Consider the following 10,356-nt stretch of genomic DNA (forward strand, 5'->3'; position numbering starts at 1 on the left):
GTTGAGGACAATGAAGGTTGTGTGCTGATGCTCCTACAATCCTTGCAGCCCTAAAAGCCAGACGAACCACCACTACACAAAACGAAACCGTTGCAAGTAGTTTACTGCACAGTTGACAGTTACCTAAGGACAGGGAAGTTTTCAGAAAGCCAGGAAGGTGCAACACGTTGGAGGGGAAGGTTTATTTCAGGCAGTTAATTTGGGGGCATCTGTTATTTGAGGATCCTTTGGATTTCACTGTTGGAAACTGAAAAGTGATGGCTGAGACCAAATTAGTCTCCAGACTCCCATAGCCATATAATGTGCTGAAAATAAGTGTAAAGTTATCTACCAGCAACACCACCTCTGTCTTAGGAATCTTCCATTTCATAGAGGACAGGTACTGTAAATAAATAAAAAAAAAAGCATCCAAAGGATTAAAAAATTTTTAAAAATAAAGAATATATGTAAAGACTGTGACCATGTTTTAAAAATGCGGAGGTTGCTTGCAAGAATAAGAAAAATGCTTAGTAAGCAGAAAGGTGTATACGGGAGGAGTAGCTGGTCCCACAAACAGTATTTGCTTGGACACAGAATCTGGAAGACTCATAACAACTTCGAAGAGCTCTGGATGTGCCTGTTCAGCTGTAGAAGTTGGAGGGTCAAGCTCACAGCATTATATTGGTGCATTCAGAAAGTTAACCTGGGTGTAAAGAGCAGCTGCCATCGACCAGCTTAAGTGACAGTCTGTACTGAGTAGCCGTAAAGGTAAGCAAAGAGTGTAACCCATTTTTAACTGCATTCTTTGGACTTGATCTTGAAATATGAATAATTTCAGACTTCATAAGGTGCTGGGTCTCACTGGTCAGAGGTCCCATGCTGAAAGCTAAATGTGTATTCCTTCTCTCCAGGGGGAGTGTTGAACCATGATAATAAGAATAGGCTGCTATTTCTGGAGTAGTGAAAATAAAGAAAACTATGCTTGCAATACACCAGCTGACATTCTGAAAAGCGCTCATGGAAATCTGAGCATTTTTTATTCTCTTTCATGAGAGAAAAGCCTGTTATTTTATCTTGGGCCTCGAAAGTAATCATATTTAACTTCTTGGGGGCATAGCAGCTGATCCTTGCAGGATAGGCTTTTCCTTGCTGATTGGATTGGGTTTGTTCATTTGGCATACGGAGTACAATGTGCCCAGCTCTCGCATGAAGCAATGCTTGAGCCACGAGAGAGACAAGCTGATGTGAAAAGAAAACACAAATAGTCTGCTGTGGGAAAGCAGAGGCACTGTAAAACTTAACGCAGGCACGCAGACCATGCTGCTTCATCTGGAGCACAGCTAAAACTTAAAAAGTAAAAGCACAGTTACTTTTTCTGCAAAATATAATCCTTGGATGTCCCTTCTCATTCAAATGAGAATTACCACATTTCACCAAGGGATAGAAAACAGTGGGATCCTTTCCAGAAAGAAACAACTACTCCTCTGCTATATTTGCTGCAGTTCTTGGGCTTGATTTAGCATTTAAATGAAGTTTACCAATCTGTAGAAGAGTGGAGTAAACAGGTTTCCCTCACTAGCCATCTGACAGAGCTTGGTTCTTGACTAAGCCGACTGAAGTGGGAAACCCCGTGCCTAAACCCCATGACAGTTGTGCGCTGTTTCATCACCGGGACTCTTCACTTGCCTAAAACCTCTTGCTTACGTGTGTGGATGTTGAGCAAGCAAGCCAAGGATTCAATAATAGATCCGACTTCTAAACCAGAAATAAATAATTTCATTTAGATTAACATAGTTGCTTTTGCTATAATTTTAAGTGGTGCTGAACCTCTTTAGAATATTCATAATGCAAATTTGCAATCATCCGAGATGCACACTGGCAGGCTAATGAAAATTTGGGAATTCTATGTGGATGCTCCTACCTAAACAATTCTTATATATAGCATATATGAAAATAGCTTCTTGATCTTTCTCCGATACAAGAAATAGAAAATTGACTGAGATGACTGACTACTGGAAATGATTCTGCTAATTTAGACACACCAGGCTGAACTAGAAATAGTGGGTTTGTAGGTAATTCCTTGAGGACACAGCGGAGAGAGCTATTGCATTGCCGTTGCGTGGCTTAATGCCAAGTTCACAGCTACCAGAAGCAGCTCAACACAGCAGCTCTGGCCTTCGTGCAAGCTGATCTCTTGAAGAAGCAAAAAATCATGTTTAATACTGTGCTTCCAAAGCAGGTTATCAACAATCAGAGCACATTTATATTAAAATTACCAGGGGATTCTAAACATGTAATCTGATGTTTCTGTTTCCATACTACAGGACTCCACTAGGGCTCGAGCCCTTATTGTAAGAATAATATGGAAAATGTAACCTCAGAAATATATCTAAGCTTCCCAGAAGCTGAAGTTTTCAGCCCCTGTGACTGCACTTCTGAATGTTATGCTTTCAGACTGAGTTTTGCAACTGTGATTACTCTGGATCACTGGACACAGACTCTTTTGCTTTCAGATTTGGATCTAAATGCAAAGGTATACTTCTTGGCTCTGACGCAGCTCTAGTTTAATAAGAAAGCAATTCACATCCGTGTAGGATCTTTATAATCCTTAAAAGCTAGATCTAGCTCTTTTCTAAAACAGAAAGGAAGAGAGATAATAAGTACTAGAGTCATACACATCTTATTAATGCATGTTCTGCTTATCCAGTGACTTCAGAGATTGCTTCACACTTACAAATGCAGGTTTTCCTAAATGAGCAACGATCCCATGATGCTGAGCAGTCCTGTAGGGAAATACTTCAGTCAGCACACCACGTGCAATTACTGAGCCTCGAAACACTGGGTTTGAGCCTTATGGAGCAAAAGTAGGGAATGTCACCTGGAGAATGGTCTATTGAACCTGGAATTTCCAAGCAGTTTTGTCCATTGTTGCTCCCAATGGCACAACTGCCCCCAGTGTATTGGGGCTTATCCATGTTTCTCATAGAAGAAACCTCTGGCAACCCAAGTCCAAGTATATTCTCCTGTTGCGTTAAAATCTCAAAAAAAAAAAACCAAAACAAACCAACCTTGCATTTTGCCCCATTCTTGTTACTGGAGAAGCTTTTATACACGCACCCACACACACACCTCTGAGGATATCAGGGACCTCAACAGATAGGTCAAAATGCCATTCTTTTTTTCGATCTTCCCCTTTCTTCTCCAGCTGAAATCTTTATAATTCATTGATTAGCTCCCCTGCTTTTCAGCTCTAGATGTCTTTCTTTTTGTTGCTTACCCAGTCATGTATCATGATTGCCCTAATCCTGATCACCTTTTATATTTACTAACTTTTTTTTTGCCATGTAACTGACCTCTGCTATATTAGTGCTCCAAAGGTGTCTGACCTTTAAGTCACCTTCTATTATGAAGCAGAAATAATCCTTGCTCATTCATACGGTGGATACACTTGACCTTTGTCACGTTTTGTTCTTCCCTGGTGACAGTAAGACTTCTGTAACTCATAGCAAGTCCTAACTGCTAAAGAGGCTTGGGGAGGGTTTTAACACTGTGGGCTACATAAAATCCTATTAAAATAGCTGGACTTTACACTGACGAGCAGGAAAGCTTACTCAGAGATGGGCCAAATTGTTATAATGATCAGTTCAACCACAGCAATGAAATATTTCCCAGTGAAACTTCTACTGAAGAGCATTGACACTAGGCGTTTAGGATAATGATGTGCAAGATTACCATAAAAACCATGAGATGTTTTAATTAAAACTCTACATTTGAAACGTTGGACATAGTTAAATTATTTTGGAGCAAACCAGTCTTCAGAGAGCAGTCAATACCTTTTCATTCCATGTGTTCATTCCACATGTTCCGTGTGTTTTAACAAGACTAATGGTTGTCTTTTCCAAACCTTTGTTTCTTTCTACTATTTTTCATACCTAGTTTCTCATTCCTTTTTCATTTCTCCTTCAAAATGTCTCTGACGCTCACAGGCGCAGGCAGCTTGTTCGGCTGCCGCGTACCCGGTGGCTTTCCTTCTCTTAAGAACGGCGCCGAGTAGCGGTCCCAGACCCGCCGGGGAGGTCTCCCAAAGCGGGTTTCCCCCCGGGCCGACTCCCTTCGCGTCCCCCTCCCCGACCCCACGGCGAGGGCGGACCGCGGGGCCGCGGCGGGGGGAGCGGGGCGGCTCTGCCCCTCCCGCCGGGCCGGGCCCCGCTCCCCCGGCGGCTCTGCCTCCCGGGCGGCGGCCGCGGGGACGGATCGAGCCGGGGGCGGCGGTTGCCGTTGGTCGCCCCCGCCGCCGGGCGAGGGCACGGCCGGCCCAGTGACGGCCCCCGCGTGATACCGGGCGGGGATTTATGCGGCTCCCCCAGACGCGGGTGTCCCCTTTCCTGTCCCCTGTCGGCGTCCGGGCGCCGCGGCCGCTCGTCCTTGAGGAGCCGCCTGTCGCCGGGCTCAGCGCGGAGACCCAGCGGCGGCTGTGCCCGCACCGCGGGGCTCTGCTCGGCTCAGGCAGCAGATGAACGAGGTGCTGCTGCTCCCCGGGCCGCCCGCTTCACCGATTCTGCTTTTCCCCCCTTCCTAGGAATCGCTCTGTTCCCCTGAGAACAACCGCAAGAACTCTGATCAGTGAGTAATCAAAAATTTTCAAATGTCTGTTACCAGCTCTGCTCCCAGCGAGATGGAGTGACATTACCAGACCAGGACGAGGACTTACTGACGGCCAGCTGTTACCGCTATTTTTTTGATCTCCAAGATCATTACCAACTTACAGTTCTGACTTGGCTGGCCTTGCTCTCTAGGCTAAGGTGAACGATCTTCTCTACAAACTGACTCTGAAGCGTCATCTGCTGAAAAGGCAGTTTGCAAATTCTCTTCTGTGGCCAAAAGCCTCACTCTGTTACATGAAATCCATTACGTGCAATTCACTACCTACAATAGTACTAATAGCTGGGCTCCTGCAAGGTAACAGAAGCTGTTCCCCTTTTTTTGTACTGTAAGTAAGTCTGAAAAAACCACTCCTGGTTGTATTTGAGCTATGAAAAAGTAATTTAAAAATAAGTGGGGGAAGCGGGCAGTAGGCTGGCATTTTCAGATAGGCCTATTAGGTACCTCATCTCCGTTAACTTTAAATAACTCTTTGATATGTTTTTTGAGAATCCAGCATGTGTAGCTCTCCCTCCCACACAACAGTAAAGTACCACTTTGGAAAAACTTTTATTGACTCAGATGCCAACTTTTACAGTGGGACTATTTGTATGTTCTCAGCCGGAGTAATGTTACAAGTATGAAGAACAGCCCTCTGAAACTAAACCTAAAGGGGTTTTGCTCCATACTCTTACTGGTTGCTTTCCATTTTTCACCTCAGAAATCACATGAAATGTATTCCCTGTCACACATTCACTGTTTGACTGTAGATATTTAAATCAGTGAATCATCTTCTCTTTCTTCACAGATGCTCTCGGAACATGTCTAATTGGACAAGTCTGTGGTATATCTGGTAAGTTTATTATTAATCTTACTAGCCCAGAATAATTTGAAAGTTATTATGAACAGTAATTTTGGTAAGGTAATGGAAACGCTCTTCTCTCAGGCAGGACGGAGGAAAGGGTTTCTCCTCGGCTTTATGAAAGCTCCCAGTGGAATCTATTGCAGACGAGACCACAGGGGAGATAAGGTGTCGGGCAGGGTACAGCATTCACTAGGGATGTGTCATCTTTCCTTTCCGAGAACCCCACGGTGTGACTGTGGGGCTTGTTTGTTTTTCCAAAATAGACTGAACAGGGGCAGCTACGCAGCACGGAGCCAGGGCTCGGCGCTGCACTGCCCAACGCCCAGCCCTCACCTCTCCCCCCGCCAGGAACAGAGATCCTTGGCTCCTAGCGTTGCGTTTTCATCCTGAACTCAACCTGATTACAAACCCATTTGCTGGCTGTCTGCATGACTGAAAGGGGGGAAATAGTGATAAGTAAGAGGGTAAGCTCTTGTCACAAGTGGTTTTGCCTCTTGCCTGACACATGCATTACAGGTATCCTAACGTTATTTTTATAGCTTGCATTCTGACAACATATTAACATAGCAGAGTGAGTTGGTTATGTTTAGCTGTCATTCAGTCTGGACTAATTTCAGTTGATATTCTTTGCTTCCTTAGAACTGATACATAGAACTGTTTAAAAATACATACTCATAAAATATTTTAAGAAGGCTGCTGTAATTAGGCAGCATTGAAATCGTGAGAGCTAATGAGCTAGTGCTGAGATTCATACTGCTGAGATGCCTTCACCTAGGTGACTTCTGCCCTCCTCAGAGGCAGCAGTGTGTGCAGCACGATGATTTCCCAGGGCACACCAGTATGCTGCTGGTGGAGAGTCAGGAAATCCCAACAGGCTGGCAACGAGGTAACACTCCTCGCACTGGAGGAACGTTCCATGGCCAGGTTCCAGCAGGGCAGCACGTTCTTCTCACACATGGTTTTAAGGTGCCTGAACGTGTTTTTCTAAAACAATAATTTGCAAGAAAATGCATTAAATTTGCGGAATTTTGAGGCCCACAAATCCAACCTTCATACTGAGTGTAGTCTTTGTGTGTATCTAATCCTCATACTAATAGAAATATACTGTTGTTAAACTAAATAAAACAGTTATTGAAGAAATATTTGTTTTGGAATCATGATTCTTATGGGCAAATACTACCTTTGGTTTGGAAAAAATAATAGAAGGCTACTGAGGCCATTTTTATACATATTTAGGGTGGAATACAATCCTAATGAGAAATTCAGCAGCATGATCTGTCACACAGTAATTCCTGTCAAGCTGCTATGAATTTACTCCCACTTTGTCCTTGGACCTACTTCTTTACAGGACTTTCAAGCATTTCTTATTACCTCATCTTCTTGTGCCATGTCCTACCGCTCCCCTCGCTCCTGGGAAGAGTGGGTTCATTTGAGAAACTGGGGGGCGGGAAGGTAGAGTTTCAACTGAGAGAACCTGAAACACTAGCGTGTCGACCTACGTACATTACGAATTGTTAAACAATAAACCTTGTTAAATGATAGCTAGGGATAGAATTGTGTCTTCAAGACATACAGCAAAATATAATCTCTGTGCTCATTTATAAATATAGGTCCTAGACTTCCAAAAGTTTGTGCTTGTATTTCCCTCCAAGTAATACCCGCTGTTACTATTGACAGTGGAGCCACTTTCACTGCATAAAAGCTGAAAATACAACCCAGAGTAATTAACATTACAGCATCTGTGAGCCAGAACGGATTGTTCCGATGGTCGGTAGTAGTTCAACTTGTGATTAGGTGCTTGTGAGCCAACTTTCTAATTCAGGATCAGCACCCATTCAGAACTAAGCCTAGGAAGTTTGGCCTGTCTTCACCCGTTTTAGAGTGAAATTACTTTCAGCTCTGGAAGAAGTTAAACATGACCAATGAAATCATGGTATTCTCCCTCCTCCTCTAAGGTTAATCTTGCTGACCGTGTTCCTGCTCTTGCTCTGTGGGATCACAGCAAGCTGCATCAAATTCTGCTGCCGGAAGAAGAGGCCTCCAGTTGAGACCTTCTCTAGGCACCCTTACGATTTGACAGCTATTGCTATCGACAGTGACAGCACTGCCCACAGCACCGTCACCTGTAAGTATCCTCCAGGAGCCAACTATTCAACAGTGCTTTGCTGTTGAACGTGTGCCTAGAATTCTGTGTCTGGCCACTGCAATAAGGGGGCTTTCGGATGTACTCCCAGAACAACTTTCAGCCCCACAGGGTGGGCAAGAGAGACAAAGGAAGGTCATCAGGGCACACAGTGAGTGAGTGCAGAAGAGAAGTAGGATTTAACACTACAGATGTTAAAATAAAAGTCCGTAGTGGGTTAACCGCTTATGTGTCGTCTCCCACATCTGTTCTTATTGCCATTCCCTCATTTTTTAAACTTTTTTGCCCACCTCATTGTCCATGTACAAACCTGACTGAAACTATCTCTGTTACAACATATGTGTTCTATGTCAGGTGTTTCACAATAATTATTGGATAGTGATATGCAGAGACATTTTCTCTCTGACTGCTTTCTTTTGGAGAATGTATAGATTCCATCACAGGTAATTCTATACTGATAGGTTGTAGTATATAGTGCTAGTGCATATGTTCTGACACCACAAAAATGAGTCCATAATTTCTTGGAGAAATGCAGGATTAGCCCTTTATGTATCAGCATTCCATGCAAGTGATTAATTTTTTTTTTAATTCCTTTTCTTCACAGCATATAGCTCATGGCAGTACCCTCTAACTGCCCCTGTTCATTCAATATTTGTGGATATGGATAAGAACACTGTGTCCCCTCCAGCTTACACTCTCTACGCAATGGAGTTGCCACCTTCTTATGATGAAGCTGTCCAAATGGGTAAACAATACAATGAAGTAGCACGGATAAGCCAGAAACTCAATGACATCCCTGGAGAGGTGACACCAGGTGGGCTGAGTCCTGTCCAGTATTCACCTGATACGATCAACAGAGATCCAGCAACACAGGCACATTCAGGAAATCCAGAAGATGCAACACAAGAAGAGCCACGGCTCTGACTCCTTTCAGATGGGGATTAAAGGAAGGGAAGGACAGTCAGAGTTAAAGACGACGTGAAGAGTTTGGTTTTATAGGCAGGTTATGATGGAAAGATGTTTCCTCTCATGCCCTCGTGATGATCTGTCAGTCAGAAGAAATGTTTTCTGTGACTGCTGTAATCTCCTGGTAAAGCTTCTTCAAGGATGTGAAGTGAAGTAAAAGGGCAGCAGTTTAAAAATGCCTATAAAAGTGGGATATGAATACTTGTTCGTCTTCTGATTAAAAAAAAAATAAAAAAATTCCTTGTGTCCAGCATATGGCAATAAAAAAGGTCAGGGGAATTTTGCCGTCTTGGGAACACACACGAAGAGTCAGACCAGTACAAACAGCAAGTTGTTGTTCTGGAACAGAAGCTTCCCAAACTGGAATCGAAAGGGGAATTCTTGCAAGTCACACTGAACGGCCGCTGAAGCTTCTCTTCTTCTGAGATCTTTTGCTGGAGTGCACATTGCTACAGAACAGCACATGTTCCTGAAACTGCAGGAAGACGGCAAACAAGGATGGGAAAGTGTGGAAGGAAATGCATTAAGTGATGTTTCACAACTAGAGACAAGGAATCAGACAGATAAGAAAAGATACGTATTTTTTTGTTGGTCAGGAAGGGATTGTTTTTTTTGAAGTTTTTTAGATCTTTAAACTTCTGTTTTCAAGATGAGCTGGCTCGTGGGTGTGATCTTTTTATTGCTTATTTTTGCCAGTTAAAGTACAAATTAGTCTCGGAGACACTTGCACGCAGGGTTAAGTATTACTAATGTGTTTCAAATATTCATCAAATATTTCAAAGATGCCTTTATACTTTGTTATCTGCTCCAGTGTCAGGGTCTCAGTCAGTACAGAAAAGAAAACATCAAAGATTCCTGGCAGCTTTGGCCAGTTTAGTACGTAGACGCACTCAGCAATGTGCAGGATGAAACAAAGCGTGCTCTAGCTGTGCCATCTAGGATAAGCTATAAATACAAAATACCATAGAACAGGCTGGGTAAAAGTGCAAAGAAATTACTCTTTAGGGATGATTCTTCCTGAAGTACTGATAACAAAGATGACTCCTATGCATCTTTTTAATACTGGGAGCTTGGAGCTGATCACAGTGCTCTCGGCCCAGACAAAAACATGGGCTCTGAGAGGCCTTTTTTTAAATGACAGCTCTTTCCCTTTCTTGCCCCTCCCATATTCCAAATTGTATGATTTTTTTCCACTCCTGAGTAGCGATTTTTTTTTAATCCACTTTAGCAAGGTGCTAATTTGGCCGCCTTTAAGAGAGCGATCTGCGGGATTGTTCATTGCTATGGGATTATCTATGGCATAAGAGCAGGAATGAAAGCATGTGCACGAGGCGCTATTAACAAATGTGACGTGACGGTCTTCATTTCTGCTGAAGCTGCTCTGGTAGCCGTGAAGAGGGGCTACCTGCTGCAAATATTTAGGAGTCTGTCATTAATAAGCAGTAGAAGTGGTGGGCACAAAATATTGCACAGCTTTTAGAAGATTATTCTCTGACAACCGTTACTGCAAGACCTACCCTGGAAATGAGCACCAATGATTTAAAAATGAAGATCTCTCTGCCAGCCAACAGGACTGAGCCTAGAATCTCTGTTACACGTTCATGGTGTGTGAGCTGTTCATGAGTCCGGCTCCCTAGAGAAGTGTTAGTTCTATATTTAACTTGCGTATAGCTTACTATGGGGGTTGCAGGGAAAGATTGGTTTAATAAATCTGCTTCTCTTCTCTCTCTTCTCTGTCCTTCATAATTATACTTCTCCAGTT

General features: G+C 43.3%; 1 protein-coding gene across 1 annotated transcript; it reads left to right on the forward strand.

Annotated features, from left to right (window-relative positions):
• The first annotated feature begins 4,188 nt into the window (after window positions 1-4,188).
• Window positions 4,189-10,323, forward strand: TMEM52 (transmembrane protein 52). Its single transcript, XM_054222670.1, has 4 exons — window positions 4,189-4,602; window positions 5,429-5,473; window positions 7,441-7,610; window positions 8,233-10,323. Exons 2-4 carry the CDS (start codon window positions 5,442-5,444, stop codon window positions 8,550-8,552), a joined length of 522 nt encoding a protein of 173 aa, XP_054078645.1. The 5' UTR covers window positions 4,189-4,602; window positions 5,429-5,441; the 3' UTR covers window positions 8,553-10,323.
• The last annotated feature ends 33 nt before the right edge of the window (window positions 10,324-10,356 follow it).

Source organism: Rissa tridactyla, chromosome 16, assembly GCF_028500815.1.
Source record: "Rissa tridactyla isolate bRisTri1 chromosome 16, bRisTri1.patW.cur.20221130, whole genome shotgun sequence".
Classification (NCBI taxonomy): Eukaryota; Metazoa; Chordata; class Aves; order Charadriiformes; family Laridae; genus Rissa; species Rissa tridactyla.